Below are 19,734 nucleotides of genomic sequence, written 5' to 3'. Positions count from 1 at the left end.
TATTATTAAAATATCATGTTTTTGAATCGTCATATTATTGAAATATCATTGTTCGCATTTATTTTGAGAAATGGCTCAATGTTTGATAAAATAGTAGGACTGAAACCAAACCGGTTGGATCATTATGGTTATTGTAAGGTTTTAGGTCATTTTCGCATTTTAAACTTGAAAAAATTTATAAAATCATAGTTTTTATTAATTTGAAATTTTATTTACTATATGATTTTAGAAAGTTAAAATATTTACAATTTTATCAAAATCTGGATAGAGTTTCCTTTATGTAAGAACTATACCCAAGATTTTGTCTCGCTTAAAAAAACCACAATAACTACAATCAATATATTCTCATATTCCATAATTACAAGTAGCCTTGAGAATATATATATATATAATTCAATAATATAAAATTCAAGTAATCCCAAAATATATAAATATAACTCATTTATTTATCTACACATACATCGTCTACTGGATGATCCAAGTTCATTAGTAGCATGACTGGATTTAGTTCATGCTCCTGCCTAAATGCTCTCGTCCTCTTCCACGACATCATCAAGAGTTAGCCTCTCTCCAAAGGTTTCAAGTTTAATGCGGCAAACATTTAACCACCTGAACGCTACGATGTGAAGTTTGTTTTCTTTATTGGTATTATGAAGATAAAATCTGACCTCTCAACCCTTTCATAGCAAGAAGCCGATATAATATTAATAATAATGTTCAATTAAAAGATAAATACATAAAACTCAATGGTTAACATGTATTAATCATAAAATAAAATAAAAAACATTATTACTTATGTTATGTTGAATTCGCTAGGCATGTTGCTCGGATTACATATATCCAAGTAAAGGAACCTGCTTAGAATTTGGAGTAATGATCCGTCTTGTTATACTCATGTACCAAATAAGATATTCATTGTCAATAAACACTATGTCGACCTAATCAGTTATAATCATCATTTTTACCCCTACAAGTAATGTCGTGCAAAGCATAACTTATATTAATATCGATTGGAATGTATTGACTATAGCTAAACTATCACATTACTCGATTCGAGCAATATAGCTCGACAATTAAAACATATTAGTGGGACCATTGTTGTTTATATATCCATCTCGCTAGTGCAGACAACTGGAGCAGCGACCAATATTTCTTCTAAGTAAGACATCCAAATAACCAACAGATTGTAAGTTAAATAAATATCAAACAACAATACTTCAGTGCAGTAAATTATTTTATTTAACAAATAGTTCCAAAAATACATGGATAGCATGTTACTTATCAAGCTCACTATGATAAAATGCTAACACATGTGCTGGATTATTTTAAAAAACTAGTCCAACACACTATATAGCATTAAAAATATGTTAGTTTAATTGCATTTTTTAAAGTTTCTAGAACACTATAAATGTATATAATTGCAAAAATAATATCGCAATACCTGCATCCTAGTGGGAGATGAAATGTAACCCCTATAGTTCATATTGTCATATCCGACAATCTTGGTATATAGGGTTTGCCCACATGGAGATGTTCTCATAACCATAACTGATATTAAATAAAAACTTTTTGTTAATTTTGTTATGCATAAAAATTTTCAAATCTAAATAGTTATTTAGATTTTTTTCGATTCATTCCTGTAGAAGTAGCAAACATCCCCTAATATGTTTGGCTCCTTTCATGCATTCAAGACATAATTATTTGTACAAGGATGTCAATACAGTAGATCTCTAGCTATATGTGAGGATAGCATTGAAAGTTTTCAAAAGTGTTAAATAAAGCAAAAGAAAATATCTCCCTATAAGGTTAGTGAATAATACACTACCAAACAGATAAAGTATATAGACTCTGATATACCTGCAAAAAAATTAAAATCATCACAATAATCAATGCAATCATAACAAATAATCAACACTTTTAAAGCATAATTGATTTTCTACCTCCGCAAGACCTCCTTGTCTCCATCATTTGCTGGTGTCAAAAATATCTCCTCAATCCACTTAAGACGTATGCTACCCACCTTCAATTTAGAAGGAGGGGTGTTAATCCAAATGATCGCTTGTATAACACAATCATATTATGAAGACCAGTATATCTGATTACTCGTCCATTAATAAACAATCCAAGCAAAACTATCACGTTCTATAGTGTCGATGTCATCTCTCCATGCCTAAGATGGAACGTGTGTATCTTACGTATCAATTGCTTAATCAGTGCATGGATCAAGGTATGGTCAAGCTTGATGTGTTACTAACATATAAAAAACTAGCTTGGACCATGTATAGCTAGACTTGCTCATATAGTTGCTTCGCCTATGTATGCGATAATAAATATTGGTCTCTTCCTACATAACAATTTAAATTATAATTGCACCAAAATATAACATTTAATGATAATTAAATTAAATATACTTACAATGCCAATAAATAAGTCCTCTGATCGATGTCGATCTTGTCACTGTAGTACAGTAATGTTGGCAGGTTTGGTAGGCATGTACTGTGACTCATGCTCATACTTATGCTTATGCTCTACATGAATATCATAGGCATGCTCTTCATGCTCATAGTAATGCTCACCCTGATCATCATCCAAATATAGACATTTAATATGAACAAATGATCTATCACCTTGAGTGTGTGGCATCCTATGTAATAGTACATATGATTGATGTAAAATTATATAAGTTTTATATTCTTAAAAAAATATCATAATGTATCATAACATAACCTAAAAAATTGGTATACATACATTGTCTATTAGGACATATTTTTCTATCATGCTCTATGTCATTGCATATGTCACACCTATAATGTGTATAATCTTCTCGTGCATCCATCTCGTTGTACAAACAAGTAGAAATTCATCGACCATGTCCTAATTTCCATCTAGATGTGCCTGCTTCAACTAGAGATCCAGTGTAATCAATCCATTTGAACTCGTCTGGTAATGGACGGAATAACATTCCATATGCTTACTTGTAGCTCTAAACCGTGTAATAACAATCAATAAATTGTGTGATGTGTGAGTGATTCTTGGCACAACATTCAAGAACATGTGAACATAGATGATGAAATGTCTATCATTTACCACATGCATGTTCTATCACTCAATTTGATTGTTTGTATGACTTTTTTCACAACACTCGGTTTAATAGGGATGTTGACTTAGAAAACATGTTCCTCAGAGTCAAATAACATTACAGTATGATTTCTTGATCTATCATTGCTCATTATCAATTTAAGTTGAATTGTTAAAGGCCATAGTACTCCATTTTGAATGGCATCACTAGCTTTAGATCTCCGTTTGACCTAATAACCATTACATCTATAAAATGTTAATTGCACCAAAATAGAAATAGGCATTGCACAATTATTTTTCAGAACATGACTAAGTTATTCTGAAAAATTAGTTGTCATATTACCATACCAGTGACAACCATCATAACATAAAGCCCTTTTTTTTTTTTTTTTGCTTCCTTTCAAGTCATTCTTTATATGTTGGGTTCATGTTACACATTCTTTGATACCATAAATCAAATTTGCACTTGGAAGATTCATAACACATCTTTATTTAAAAAAAAAAAAATCAGTATCTAGGTCTTTGAATTTATGATTGAAGTTGATAACAAAATGTCTAGCACAATACTGATGGTATCCTAAAGATTGACACCAAATTTCTTCTACTTTATCTTAATGTTTACATGTCTATCTGATATTATACATATATTGATTCTACCACTCATAATATATATTTGCAAGTAAAGCAAAAATCATCTCTGATTATCATTATTTTCTTCATCAATAATTGTAAAAGCTAATGGGAATATCCCATTATTTGCATTAAAAGCAACTGTAATCAATAATTTTTCATCATATCGCCCATATAAATATGTCTCATCAACATTAATAAGTGGCCTACAGTACTTGAAACCTTCAATATAAGGTCCAAATGACCAAAAAAACTCTCCTAAAAACCATTATACTATCACCAAGATATCTTTTGTGTGTTCAATCCAACAAATGTTCTAGGATTTGATTTCTTTATTACTAACAATAACCTATGTAATTTCTCAAACGACTCCTCATAATAGCATTATCGAAACACCAATTAATATAAGTGTACATCTATCAAAAAATAAAGGTAAGTGAATAGACTAATTGGAATGTTCTCGAATAATTAAGGATTTTAAAGTATGTTATGAACTGCACAAGACCTGGTATAACATAGTCAATTAATAAACTGGGTTGATTTACCAGTATTCCAAGACTGGATTATTAAAAAGCAATAAATAGACTATTCAAATATTTAAAATACACCTTGAATTATGAGTTACACTATACTGGTTACCCAGTAATACTCAAATGGTATAATGATCTAATTGAATATCTAACACTAGTGATTCAAAATTTATTAGTGGATATGATTTCACATTTAGTGGAGCAATTGTGTTATGAAAATTTTATAAATAAATATATATATCGCAAGATCTTTAATGAAATCAAAGTTTATTGCTTTTGATAAAGTTGGAGAAGAAATTGAGTCTCTTTGTGATTTCTTGGAAGATATTTCATGTTAGCCAAAATCAATGCCAACAATTTGTATCTATTGCGAAAGTTATTATACAGTTGGAAGGGCATAAAGTAGTATGTGTAATGATAAATCTAGAGGCATATACATCATTGACATAATACCATTAAACATTTACTCTTAAATGATAATATTTTCATTGATTATGTAAAGTCAAAGGAAAGTATTTTGAATTCATTAACTAAAAGCTTGTCGAGAGAGCTTGTATATAATTTTTAAAGGGGGTAGGCTTAATGATGGTAATCATATCTAGTTAATTGAAGATTCCAAAATCAAGGTTCAAATAAAAAAACTAAGTCACATAATATTTTCAATCAACACTTGAAAATTATTATTTCCTACATATTCTTGTGATGAAAGTAGTTCTAGCTATAACATGATAAGGGTAAGCTGTGCTTTTAATGATTTTCATATTTTGGTATATCAAGTGAAACATAGCAAAATACTTTTAATGATTAATCACCTATATGAGTGGAAATATGGTTATTTCTTTTAGACTCTCTAAAAAAAGCTTAATTCTCTAAAGCACTCATGAATCTAAGAGTTATTTAGGAATAAAATGAACAAAACCATAGAAACCAAAGGAGATTTCTAGGTAGAGAACTATATGAATATCATTGTCTTGATTTACACACACAAAAAAAAAAAAAAGTTAAATGGTTCAAGACATCACGTTCATTATTTAGCCAAGTAAATTTGATAATATTTCATTAAGAAAAGTTTAAAGCCTAAACTTACATATTCTAATGTAGTGATTCATCAAATCATTATCTCTACAATTCTTTAAGTCTTTATATTAGTTAGACAATTTCTGTTTTATGTGAGGGATTGTTGGAATTTGTTTTATAAAACATGGTTATTGGACACATGTGAGGCCAAATTTACAGTATAATATACTCATTTTTAAGATTAAAATTTATTGAAAATTGTTCCCAATAAAAGTTCTTTAACATGGAATGTTAATATTATTAAAATAATTTATGAGTAAATGAGAAATTGATCTTAAAGATCCTTAGGTTGGCATGTTTTGTGAAACTCAAAACCTTATATCACATGTAGAAAAAAAATGATATGTTCTTATAGTTTATATAGTGCAAAGTTAAAGGGTCATAAATAAGCATAGGTAAAATAGTATGGATTTAACTCATGCGCGTGTGCTCAACTTGACTTGAACTCAAACACAAGCCTTGGGTTCTAGGTCCTGGGTTTGGTTTTTATTTTTATTTTTTTTGCTAATTTATTCTGAACTTGGATTTGGGTTTGTTATAAACTAATTATTTGGTCCATAAAAAATATTTTTTTTCGAGTCCATTTATGAATATTCATCTAATAAATAAAAGGTCTGAACAATTAATTTTTTTTTTATCTTCTAGAATAAATTTTTCAAAGGAAAAACTTCTCGATTTAAAGCTAAGAATTGATAGGTTTTTTTTCTTTTTATGACCGGTAATTGAGGTAAAATGATGAAAATTAATTTTAATTTTAATTCATTGGATTGGTTTAAAAAATTAGTACAAATAGGAGTAGAATGAAAGATGTTATAAACATCTTTTTTTTCATATGCATATTTATAACTGTCTTTTTGTTTTTAGGTTTCTTTTATAAATTCTTTCGTCTTTTAGGTTTTTAGTTTACATATAATATCTGTTTTATATTACTGGAATGCATGCTAATTTTTTCATTTAAAGTTTGCAGGTTTAACTATATATATATATATATATATATAAAACAATTGTAATCTTTTTTTATTGGATCTTTGCTAGTAAAAAATCTTGATTTGTCTCATCCCTCTAAGAAAAGGCTGAGATGTATTTATTATCTTACGTCAATTGTTACTGATATGTGGTGTGGCCATAGAAAGCTAGATGATGTTGACTTTTCAAACCCATCAAATCAAACGTATTCTCCACTGCCGAACTTGTCGTCCCTTTTTGCTCTATCTCAGGGGTTGACCTGTCGTCTTGCAAGGGTTGCTTTATTTCGACCTCATCTCCATGCTTACACTTACACATACATCTCGTGTTAAGGCAGTCGACTTTCCATGCCTTCTGGGAAATCTAAAGCACACCATGTGACCTTCTTCACTACCAGCTCTGAGCATTTATGGCGTCGTTTTGCATTGTTATCGTTTTCACTGACCATGCTAAGCTTTATCATGTTTTTTTTTCTCTTTCTTTCATGTTTTTTTTTAACATGTTTTCTTAGACCACACTTTAATTGATACCACTAAAGATTTTGATTTATGTGATTAATTAAATCATTATTAATCCATGATTCAAATCATAGTTTTTAAACCCGGTCCGGCGGGTCAACTTGGAATCCGGCCAATCCGGGACCAAAACTGGGTCTAGTTGAAGAAAAAAATAGAAAAAGTCATGACTTGGTATGACCCGGCTAACTCGGCAAAACTCAATTGCAACCTGTTGATTTTTTTTTTAATAAAATAACGTCGTTTTGATTTTTATTTTAAATAGGAATTAACCTGGATGATCTCGTTAAAATCTGGTGATTCGTTTAAAATTCAGAACCTGGATCTTGAACCGACCAGATTTAAAACCTATGATTTAAATATTAACGAGAATGGAAATCAAGTTGTTACATTTATATCAATTAAAGTCTACAGTATGTACACATTAAAAAAAAAAAACAATCAAACAGACAGACAGAGAGTTAATTATAACTTTCCTTGTAATTTATCAAGACTAATCCATTAGTCCTTATGGTTTCATAAATTATATATTTAATTATTTTAATGTATTTTAATATATAAGAAAAGGATAACTTCCCTTGCAATTTATCAAAACAAGTCACTCGATGACCGGCTGTAGCCGGTTATCCTCTCTCCGAATTGCAATAATGTGAGAGAAAGGGCACTCCATTTATTTAACGTGAAACAACTGCGTGGATTAATCAGTTAAAAAACCGTGAATATAATCGGCTTGCCCTGGAGTTTCAATTATTAGACTACTGCAGTCTGTCGGCTTGGCTATCTCCCTTTGTCGAATTCATTAAATAGCCGTATAAATAGGTTCCACATTAATTAATTAATTAATTAATATATATATATATATATATATATATATATATATATATGTAGATTAGAAGGTGTTAGTGCTGTGATTTGACGTGGTTGATTTATTATGTTTGTGTTGTTTTATGAGATAAAAATAATATTTTATAAATGGATCTTGATTAAAATAACTAATAAGAATTAAGTTTAAAATATTTAAATAAATACATTTTATTTATATTAAATTTATTTTTTTTATGAAAGTAATTCTTAGATTCAGAAGAAAAAAGATTAATTGGGTAATAATATATAGACAAATCATTTCGATCACATATAAAAAACATTTTGAAATATAATTATGCAAAACACAAACATATTTAATATATGTAATTCTTTAAGAAAAATAATAAATTGAAACAAACAGCTGTGTATTTACTCTTTGGTTAAAAAAGGGGTTATCATTCCAAAAGTAAAGTATTTTTTTTTTTTAATGACACTTATTTTGGTTTAAAAACAAAAAAAGTATTAATCAAACACAGCTTCAAAGTAAAAAATAAATAGATAAAAAGCACCAACCAAACAAATAATATACATCAGTCTAGATATTGATGATTTTTGTTTCTCCCTGTCGGTCCATATTTAGAACGAGAAATTAGTAGATAACAAGGACGCTTGCGGGGGTCAATTCTTTAATTTTAAAATTGATAGCTGCTTGGAAGATAAAAGAAATTATGTTAAAGTGATATGGATAGGCGTCACCTTTTGAAAATATGGTGTAAATCATGTTTCATAAAAAAATAATTTTTTTTATAAAAATTTAATTTTTTTATATATTTTGAATCATTTTGATATGCTAATGTTAATAATAATTTTTTAAAAAAAATATATTATTTTAATATATTTCAACATAAAAATATTTTAAAAAATAATTATAACCACATTCTCAAACAACTATACTCGAAACTTAAAGCTGTTCATGTCAAGATTTTTAAGGTCCCTTTCCATTTTGTTGCCAAACTTAACTCCATTCAGATTCTTTTCATTTAATTATTGGGATGGTCTCCGTTGTGTACGAAAAGTATTTTTGCGTGATCTTAAAAAAATATTTACTTGAAAAAATTTTCAAAACTAAAAAAAAAACTAATTCTACTTTGAAAAATTATAAGATTGGCTTGGCAAGTAAAAATTGGATCCATAGAGCGCTAGAGTTTTTGAAAGGGAGAGGCCTTGGTTAATTTTAAAAATAATTTTTTAGCTTAAAAATTATTTTTTTCCAGTACATTAACAATATTTATTAAAATTCATTGAATCTCTTGTTAGTTTAAATCTTATTTTATACTTAGTCTAAACATTTTTTTTACATTTAAAAACTTCAACTATTTAAATAAAAAAAATTATATATTTATAGGCAAAATAATTGGAGTTAATGGATTAAAAATGATAGAAATTAATTCTATTCAGCATAATTAATTCCTTCACCAATTATCCTAGGTTCCTTATATAAAGGGGATATATGGGCTAATTCGAAACAATAACTTGAGCAAGTTCTCTACTTATTATTATTATTATTATTATTGTATATTCACATTGCACAATACCAAATGATTAATTTTTAACCACGATTAATTTTTTTTAATTGTATTTAATGGAATTATCCAATTGAGAAAAAGAATTTTGATGTTACAATCAACACAAAAAAAAAAACTTTAAGTGTATAGTTGAGACTAGATGTCTAGCACGCATTGCGCTGCTGGTCCAACTAAAAGTTTTTTAAATGCAAGAAAAAAAATTTCAGTTCATAGGCAATTCTTTAACAACATTATTAAGTTTGGTTTAACGAGTCAACCTTAAAACTTTCTAAACCAACTTCGAGCTTAGCTTGAGTTTCAAGTCAAATGGTGTGGGAGTTGTCTTGGCATGACCCAACCAACTTGACAGGTCTAAAAGTGGATGACTAGACAAAATGGGGCTTAGTGTTAACAAAAATTCAAGATAACATCTTTTTTTGTTAAAGTTGAGATGACAACATATTGTTTGTGAAATTCCGATATGTTTGTTTAAGATTGTAATAGCCTTATAGAAAGCAAACCAAAACAAATTATGAAGTTAAATTCCTAATCAACCTAGGTTAACCTAGCAAACCTAAGACTTGGGTCACAGGCTCCATTATGTTTATTAACTTTATTTTTTATGAAACTATTTTTTAACTAATTTCATGACAATAAAAATAAATGCTTGTAAAATTAAGCACAAACAAAATTTTAGGATGTTTGTTTTATAACATAATAGGAAAAAAAAAAAAAAAAAGGCAAGTCAGAACAAATTATGAATCCTAGTTCAAAAAAAAAATAAAATTGAAGGATGCAATTAAGAAAAATATCAATGTAAGAAAAACAAAAGTTAGAGGATGAGTTCGGAAAAAAAAAAAATAGCAAAGAAAAAAAAGACAGGCCTCGCATATATGGGCCCATTGTTTACCTTTGTTGAGGGGCGGACAATATGTCATCCATCCCATTTGTTTTTAAAGAATAATCGATGTAGATGATGTGTTATATGTGTCTTCAAAGTCCAACCACTAGCAAGGCGGCCAAAAAAATTAAGGTTGTGTATTTCCATCCAAAAAACCTAAATTTTCAACTCATCCTGACCCAAAAACACTCTTGAAATGTTAATAAGGCACTTTAGCAACCCAAAAACCTCCAATCATGATTTATATTTTTCTAGTAAGATGAATGACAAGAAACACCACAGTGGAGCTTTCTTTGTATGGAACTCATTGAGACAAAAAAAATATGATTTTTTGTTCCCAAAATGTGAACAATCAAGGACTCTCTCGCCTCAATTGTTTTTCAATAACTTTCTTTCTTCTCTATAATGTTGAAGGACATCATCGTGATAAAGATAAATTTTGGGATCAAAAGAAACAATTGGACAACTAAGAGGACAACCTCGTACCAAATTAATCAAATCGAAATGCGAAGCCTAACATCAAAACAACTTAAAATAGAATAATCAAATTGAACTAAGAAAAAATTATATGATTGAAAAAAAAAAGATGAAAAAATAAATAAATAATGAGTCCATCGTAATTAATTGATTGGACTAAACTAGACTGAACAAATAATTGTTTTATCTTGTGTTTAGTGTGCTTTGGATTAGACTGAATAATTTGTTTTATTTTGTGTTTGATAGATACTAGACTGGACTTAGCCAAAACAAGATTTGGACTCGTCCGAGTTCAAGAAAAAAAAAAAGGATTGATCTGATCTCACTCGGTCAAAAACTCAAGTCAACCTGCTACTTGATCAACCCGATATAAAATATAGGTAAAAAATCCATTGACTTTTTCATAATCCATTGACTTTTTCATATATATATTGTCAAAGCAAGGTTGCTTTGATTTTTTTTAGATCAACCCAAGTTAACCCCCTTGATCTATGACTAGAGCTTTACCCCGAGTTGACCCCTGAGTTGAATTTTAAAATTATGATAATAACGATTTTTATTCTTATGCTACTTTGGCTAAACCTGAGTTAACTATCTCAACCTATGACTTGAGTCTTACCTTGAGTTGACCCCTTATTTATGTTTAAAAACTATAATAATAATCATTTTTATCCTTACATTGACCTAGGTAAATGATTAACTTGACTCGTGACCCAAGCATGGTTGATTAGGCCTAGCCTCGCGTCGACTCCCAAGTCAAGTTTTAAAATTATGATAATAATAATTTTTTATCATAAAGATAACCCAGGTCAATGATCAACTCGATCCGTGACCTATGTCTGGTCTTGAGTTGACTTTTAAGTTTTAAAATTATGATAATAATAATTTTTATTCTTATATTAACCCAGATCAATGATCAACTCAACTTGTAACTCGAGCTTTAAAATGTTTATTGATACCAATTTTAAATTTTTTACTTCTAAAAGTATTTTGATCGTATTTCTGTGAAATTAAAATAAAAAAAAATATTTATTTGTTCCTGTTTAAATAAAAAAAATCCATCTTCAGTTAGCTTTAGTTAATTGCAATGGTAATTGTACTTATAATTGTAATGATTATAAGAATGTTTGGATTCTTTGTTAAAAGATGTTTTCAAGAATCTAAGACGATGAATTTTCTTTTCTTATAACTTGGAGATGGCTGCGTCTTTCTTTTGTCAAGGTCGCAGCAGATTTAAATGTCTTTCACATGACACCATGTTTTTTTAGTGATAATTTTAGGCAACAATTCCTTCTTTAGAGTTGCTAAATCCACTAACGATTTTGTTATTCCCGCCATTTAATTTCTTATAAATTGTTTAATGTACATTTTTTTATTAGTGTTTATTATATTTCAATTTGACATATGCTGTTCATCAATGTTGACAGGAAGAGATTACAATAATCAATTTAAAAATTAAGTGGGGGAAATAATAAATCTTGCCGTACATTTTCGATTTTTTTAATTGTAAATTGGGTTACTATAGAATAATTTTTTTTTTAATCTTTTACTATAAATTGGATATCATCACCATTCACAGTATTTTATTTGAAATGAAGGGGTATAACTGCATGTTTACTTGAAAGTAAGGATCCATTTTGAAGAATCAAAACCCAAAAGAATAATTTTGTTTATGAGATGGATTACAAAACTTAGGGGTGTTTGAAGTGTATTATTTGTTAATTTTAAAATGTTTTTTTTGAAATGTATTAAAATAATATATATTTTTTTTAAAATTATTTTTGATATTAATACATCAATATAATTTGAAAACATAATAAAAAACATTTAAAGCAAAAAAAAATAAAAAAAATTATCAATTCTTTTTAAAACATTTTTAAAATATAAAAAAAGCATGTTCTTAAAGAGTGTTTATATGATGACAATGTTAGCTTTTTAAAATATTTTTTATTTTAAAATGAAATACATTAATATTTGTTTAGTGATTTTTGGATACCAACATATTAAAATAATAAAAAACCCAAAAAAATAATAATCAAAATTTCATGAAACTTTAATTGCTATGATTCTCAAGATGGTCACTTAATTTGTTTGTTTGTTTTTTTTCCCCGCGGGGAATCACACTCCATATGTACACCAATTATAATTTAAAACTTTATACATACATAATTACCCGCCCTTCTACACACTCAGTCACTCACCATTATTGGCTCCAAGCCAAGCCACCTTCTTGGCCTTTCCCTTTCCACCGCTCCCTCTCCCTCCCTCCAGCTCTCTTCTGCGAACAAAAACAATTGGAGAAACCTTAATTTAGTCCCAAATATAATTACCTATTGTCAGTTGTGTCCTAAGCCTACAGATTTCATCAATTTAATCCCAAATATTCAGAAATTTCTCAAATAATCCTTTCTGTTAATGTTCACCAACACTTTTATCATATTCTCTTCAAATTACAACATTAGACTGAAAATGCTAATGTGTATTCACTTTTTCATCTAATTTTATTGAAATCAACATCCTTTGAGTCCATTTGCATATTTGACGTTTGATAAAGGATGCAATAGAGAAACTCTAGAACAAATCAGAATGAAATTGATATAATGTGTAGATTTGGGATGCAACTGAGAATATACATACATACAAACATATATATATATATATATATATATATATATATATATATATATATATATATATATATAGAGAGAGAGAGAGAGAGAGAGAGAGAGAGAGAGAGATTTTCTCAAAATAATAATGTTAAAAAAACTCCTGGAAACAGAACAAACATAAAACATCTTTTTCATCATTTCTCGCACACAAAAAACAAAGGAACAACAGCTCTCTCTCTCTCTCTCACTGGCCTTTTCTTCTTCTTTTGAAATGCTCTCTCTCACACTCTAGAACATAAACATTCTTTCTTTGTTTCTTTATTTGCATGGCTATAAACACTATAATGAAAAATAAACCTTACAATGTTGTCAGTAGCGAGGGAAGCGGTGGAGACGGAAATCCTCCTAGTTCACCACCATCGCCATGGCGCCAGACAAACGGTTTCTCTCAATGTCGTCGGCGGCTCCGCTCGAAGGTTCCCTTACAGTATTTCCGCAAAGACAGCTTAGCTGCCGGGATTTTTGGCCGGCGGAACATACAGTTCCTGCTGCTTCTGTTCTTTCTCTACTTTTCTGGCTTGATGATGTGCGTGGGCCGGTTCTCCAATTTCTTGCGTCACTCTCGTGAGCCTATTGCGATCTATAAAAGCCATCTATTGTTAGAGAAGTTTTGGCATGATATCGAGACTGACAATTCTACTGCTCTTGAGGTTTTCAGCCTTCTCAAATCACATTATCATTATTATTTTGTAATTTTTTTTTTCTGTTTTAGTTTTATTTCCTGTTTGGTTGTTGCGGAGATGTGGAACAAGAAAAAGGAAGGGAAGAAACAAAAAAGAGAAATGAAGTTTGAAACCACCGAATTACTATTGTGGGGCCGAAAGAGAAAATTTTATGGAAAAAAAAAAAATAACTCAAATGACAAAAATGATTCGAGGCGTTAGTCATTTTGATAGGCTTTTGGTTTCTAGTAAAGTGAATTAATGTACTAAGTCCTAATTAAGGAGTTTTGGCATTATCCATTTTTTGCCAACAATGTCCCCCTTTTTCCAGTTATCTTCTGTTTGGCAATTCAAAAGGAGAATGAGAGTGCAGAAACCTTGTCCCGTGTCAACTGATAGACGGCATTTGGGCTCAGTTGGAGGTAAGTGTAATTGTTACTGATGATTTTCAGTCCAATGCACATCCCTTTGCATCAGTCCCTTCTGTTTAAGGTTAATGTCGGCATGCTAATCAACGCCATAGGGAAAAATAGCTGAGTTTTAGGAAGTAAGAGTGTAAAGATATTTGTATTTTCAAATGCAGTGTCATCTGACCCAACCGGTTACTTAATCGTGGAGGCAAATGGCGGTCTGAACCAACAACGCTCTGCGGTATGTTTTCTATTTACTGCTATCATTATAGGTTATAGCCAGAGCATTATGGGCTGCCAGATATGCAGGGTCTTGATGCATTGATGTTGATGTAAATTTATCTAATAATCTGCTCATAAGCTTGTCCTCATGTATCCGTTATGGCTTGTTGTAGATCTGCAATGCAGTTGCCGTAGCTGGAATTTTGAATGCAGTGCTGGTCATCCCTAGTTTTGGTTACAACAGTGTCTGGAAGGATCCAAGGTGAGCTGTTAAATTATTTCCTCATTTTCTTTTTTAATTTCTTGACCAGGTTTTTAATTTCAAAACTGGCGAGTTGATATTAAGGTCATCTTTGGCTACTGTAATGCACATTTAATTATCTAAATACACATGAATTTAAAGACGTTATGTTAGTGTAACCTGGAAGTACTTCAGAGATGGCAGAACTTTAACTGGGACTGAGACACGTGATTGTATTCAAATTAGCTGGGAGTGCTGCGTCCATTTTTCAGGGCTGTATCTCTAAGACTAACAATTAATGCCTAGCATGACATCTTAAAGACATGATCAAACACTGATTTTGTCATATTTATTTTCTTTTAAATTTGAGATGGTGGTGGTGGGTGCTTGCATTAGCAGTTCACGTGCTGCATTAAAATATCACTCCATCAACCCTCCATGCTGCTGTAACTTTTCAGGCAATACTTTTTTTGGTATTTTATTTCTTTTAGTTTGTGGATGAACCCCCTATTGGCATGCGTGTGTAATCAAAACTACCCCTTTTTTTGGAAGTAAATTTAGGTTCTTGATTCAAATGGTGCACCCAACAGTGGTGAGTGCCCCCACTGTTTGTATTCGGAAACTTGCCAAAATTACACTTGCTATAAGTGCAAGCTTATAGGTGAAACAATGACATCCACCTCTGCATTCCATTGCTTTCTATGATTTTCTTTTGAAACTGAATCTTTCCTCACTAAATCAGTTATAGCTAAAGATTCATTTGTTTTACAGCGAGTTCAGAGACATTTATGATGAAGATCATTTTATAGCCACTCTTGAGGGTTATGTGAAAGTGGTTAAAGAGTTGCCTAATGAATTGATATCAAGATATGACCACAATATTACTAATATTCCACACCTCCGTGTTGAAGCATGGGCTCCTGCTAAACATTATTTAGGAAAAGTTTATCCTGTCCTGCAGGAGCATGGGTATGTTATGAAGCATTCTTTCTTCTTCTGTTGTTCTTATCATTTTATCTATTTGCTCAATTAGAATGTATCTGTTTGTAAGAAAATGATCCATTTGTTAGTTGCTAATTTGTCCCAGCTATCATATTTTCTGTGTTTACTACTGTCTAACCTGATATCTGTTGAAACATACTTCTAGCTCGTTTTTTACTATTTGCTTGTTCAAAGCAGGGTCATCCGCATTGCACCCTTTGCCAATAGATTGGCGATGAATGTCCCATCTCATATTCAATTGCTCAGGTGCATAACAAATTATAGAGCATTGAGGTTCTCTTCTCCTATAACAACACTAGCACAGAAATTACTAAACCGAATGATTGAGAGGAGCGCAATGACTGGTGGAAAATATGTTTCTGTTCACCTTCGATTCGAGGAGGTACTAAAACTCATTTATTATTCTATTCTAAACAAGTTTTCTGTTTTTTGTTTTAATATTTTATGATGAAATGTTGAGGATCAGATTTCACATAACTACGAAGATATCCCTGTTCATCTTTTAGGACATGGTGGCCTTCTCATGCTGTTTGTATGATGGAGGAGATGCTGAAAAGTTTGAAATGGATTCATTTCGTGAAAAAGGGTGGAAAGGGAAGTTTAAAAAAAGAGATCTTGACTTTGTAGCTGGTCGTAATCGTATTGATGGAAAATGCCCTCTGACCCCATTGGAGGTATCTCTTTTATGTACCTCTTTTCTTGCTATTCTCTGGCATTTTCATTTGAGCTCATCCTATCATAAAATGGCTGCTATTGTGATTTACTTCCAGCCTTAAGAAAAATTTTCATGACCTTCTATTCGCTCTTATAGCATCTTAAATTAAAGAGAATGGCCTTGAAGAGTGCACGACAGCTTTTCTCTAAGTTCATTGTGCTTCTACGTTCTCTGGGTTTGTTTTGTGCCATGCAAGATGTTCATTACTATTTTAAAACTGAAAATAAAGATTTTGTTGCATTGGCTATAAAACAAAACAAAACAAAATTCCAACAGTTTCAATTATGGCAACGCAAACTAATTGCAAATAACTCTTGATTCAATTTAGTATGGTTGGTGCACTATCTTTTAAATCACCTTATTGGTTTTCATCCCTGCTGATCTAATTTGCCAGTAATAACTCTTTTGTACACAATGTTTTTGCTGTCAGCATAGGTAGGGATGATGCTGCGTGGCATGGGATTTGATAACAACACTTCAATTTATTTAGCCTCAGGGAAACTTTACAAAGCAGAACAAAATTTAGCTCCTTTGTTGAAGATGTTTCCCCTTCTTTACACCAAGGAATCTCTTGCAACCTCTGACGAACTTGCTCCATTTCAGGTAAATCCAAATACTCACTATTCCTCTCTTGCATTGTATGCTTAAAGGAATTTGTTGGATCAGAATCCAGGATGTTTTTTCAAATTTACTAATATACTTTAAAGTTTAACCAAACCATACAAGTCTAAAACAGGTGCCACTTTACTGCTCCTGCTTCACTTACAGCTCATGTTTTACCTGAGCTTGTGACAGAAAATTTGAAAGGCATATTTGTTTGACTGTGGATTTTGAGCAAGACCTGTTAACTCTGTTCCAAATGTTATGTTTCCTTAATTATAATTTCTCAAGTATTTCATCAATCGCTAATTCTTTTCCAATTCATTTTGTTCTTTTATTTTCTTAACAAAAGAGAAAAAAGATAAGCAGGTAAGATGAGAAATTTTGATTTGGAAAGAAAGCATTTTTGGAACAAGAAACTATTAAATTGAGAATGGTTGATGCTGGGTAAGGGACTTTTCAATTATATCTGATACTTCATGGACTAGTTAATTAGTTTTGATAAACTACAGGGATCCAGTTATAATTAACTCTATTTTTAAAGTTTCTACTAGTTCAATAGGATTTTGCAATGTCTATGGATTAATTGAATTGAATGAACTACTGGATGTCTAGATTGCTATATTGGTTTTGTGTTTGTGAGTTTATCTTTTTGAGCTACTTGACTTGAATATAAACAGCATACAAATGATTCTGAATATGGAAACAAACCCATGCATAAAGCTGAAAAAGTCTTGACTGCTATGCTTGTGCTTATTTTCCACTTTGACCCAAAAGCTTATTCTACTAACTTGCTCAAATTACTGTTTTCTCTAATTGAAGGGCTATTCTTCAAGGCTAGCAGCTTTGGACTACACTGTATGTTTGTTCAGTGAGGTTTTCGTGACAACTCAAGGAGGAAACTTCCCACATTTTCTGATGGGTCACCGTAGATTCCTTTTTAACGGGCATGCGAAGACCATTAAACCCGATAAACGCATGCTTGTTGGCCTGCTAGAAAACTTGACAATCAGGTATTTTTTCCGTCAACTGCGTCGTTCCTCTTTGTTAATATACTTGTGCTACTTGGAACTACAATGTTGAGAATTTTGGACTTGCAATCTGCTTCTATCTTTGATTATCTGTTGATGACTTGATAGATAGCAGTTAAAGTGGAAAACACTGACTTAATAAAATGTGTTGCGTGCCACTTAGAAGTTTGGCATGTTCTATCAAATGGTAGTCAGTATATTTTGAACTTTGGAAAATTCTCCTGAGTTCGTATTTCTCCAGTATTTTATCACAAACATAGTGAACAATTCTTAAACCGTTTTAGAAAAGAGGATATGTTGTTTGGTTTTTCTTTCATTAACCAGGGAAGACTGCAGGTAAAGTGGTTTTGCTTTATGTATAGTTAAAAACTAGAGTGGAAGATACTACTGAGCTTTAGGATTTGACAAAGGCCCAATACAGAAAAAAAACATGCTGTCTGTAGTTGATGATGAAATGTTTACTCATTGGATTTGCAGCTGGAAGGACTTCAAGGATGATATGGATGCAATGCTCCTTGAAAGCGATCGCAAGGGAATGATGATTCCAAGAGTAAGAAAATTCAACAGAAAAAATTCAATCTACACATTCCCCTTGCCAGAATGTGACTGTCTCCAATCACACGACTCCTCACGTGAGCTAAACCATACTCTTAATGCTCTTGAACCCCCAAGATGAACAGATTCCAGACTCGATTAGTGTTCCTATCATGTACAGTAATCAATCAATACTTTTATTGGGGTGTTTTCTTCAGCGGTTCTTTCAGCAATTCAGCCTCTTCTCATGGATTGTTATGTTCAAAAGCAGGTAGCACTTACAGTTGCCATGGGGAGATGTGTGGATTCCGATTTTGATCATTTGAGGAATTCTGATATTATACATTTTGTGCAAGACTCCATCCAAGCATTCTTTACATTGGTTGAAGTTTTTTCAGTATCCAGTTTCTTTTTGGCTGCAACAAGTGAATGTTTGGTTTTTGGCTGCCTTCGATCTTCATCATGCAAAGTGTGAGCATAGCATTTTGGGGGTATGATCGCAAGAAATGGTACAGAAACATTCGTATAGCCGATCCCAAAAATGTGGAATTGGGGCTTGGTTGCTGTTATAACATAGAGATTGACTTGCTAGCTCTATTCAACAGGTTGCCTCTAGTTGAGCTCCCCCTTCTTGGATTCTAAATATCGTCTCAGTTTTAGATTATTTTTATTGTTTTAAATAAATTAGGCGTCAACTATCATAAATTTTATATTTGTTATTGGCTATTTATTTTCTTCTATTGGTAAAATGCATTTGTCAACGTCTTTGATATTGGAAAATTTCAAAGAAAAAGTAAAGGATTTGAATGAATTCTTCTTCGGCGAAATTCAAATTTATGAGATGTTTAGAACAGTGGACAAGAGCTTTCTTTTCTTTCGTCTTTTCTCTATTCAGCATAGTAATTGCGGTAGATTCTGCAATGTTTCACTTGGACAATCCTATAAAACAAACTAGATTTTTGTCTCGTGTTGTGTTTTGCGGCGGGTATGTAAAAAGAATTCTGTGTCCATAACATGGTCTAATTATATATATAAAAAGAAACTTAATCAAATATGATGTATATTAGATGCTATATATTTTTAAAAAAATATTAAGACTTAAATA

General features: G+C 31.0%; 1 protein-coding gene across 2 annotated transcripts; it reads left to right on the top strand.

Moving 5' to 3' along the window:
* The first annotated feature begins 13,351 nt into the window (after nucleotides 1–13,351).
* On the top strand, nucleotides 13,352–19,456 carry LOC118029361 (O-fucosyltransferase 10). 2 transcript variants are annotated; one of them, XM_035033242.2, is made up of 11 exons: nucleotides 13,352–13,862; nucleotides 14,206–14,296; nucleotides 14,458–14,525; nucleotides 14,680–14,768; nucleotides 15,519–15,716; nucleotides 15,927–16,131; nucleotides 16,256–16,423; nucleotides 16,900–17,067; nucleotides 17,887–18,077; nucleotides 18,573–18,804; nucleotides 18,901–19,456. In XM_035033242.2, the coding sequence occupies exons 1-10, from the start codon at nucleotides 13,479–13,481 to the stop codon at nucleotides 18,769–18,771; spliced, it is 1,761 nt and encodes a 586-aa protein (XP_034889133.1). In that variant the 5' UTR covers nucleotides 13,352–13,478; the 3' UTR covers nucleotides 18,772–18,804; nucleotides 18,901–19,456. The 2 variants fall into 2 exon arrangements, with proteins under 2 accessions (XP_034889133.1, XP_034889131.1); XM_035033240.2 differs by having other exon boundaries at nucleotides 18,573–19,456.
* Nucleotides 19,457–19,734: the final 278 nt, after the last annotated feature.

The sequence above is a fragment of the Populus alba genome, chromosome 5, assembly GCF_005239225.2.
Source record: "Populus alba chromosome 5, ASM523922v2, whole genome shotgun sequence".
In the NCBI taxonomy this organism is placed as follows: Eukaryota; Viridiplantae; Streptophyta; class Magnoliopsida; order Malpighiales; family Salicaceae; genus Populus; species Populus alba.
This window is presented reverse-complemented; position numbering and strand designations above follow the sequence as displayed.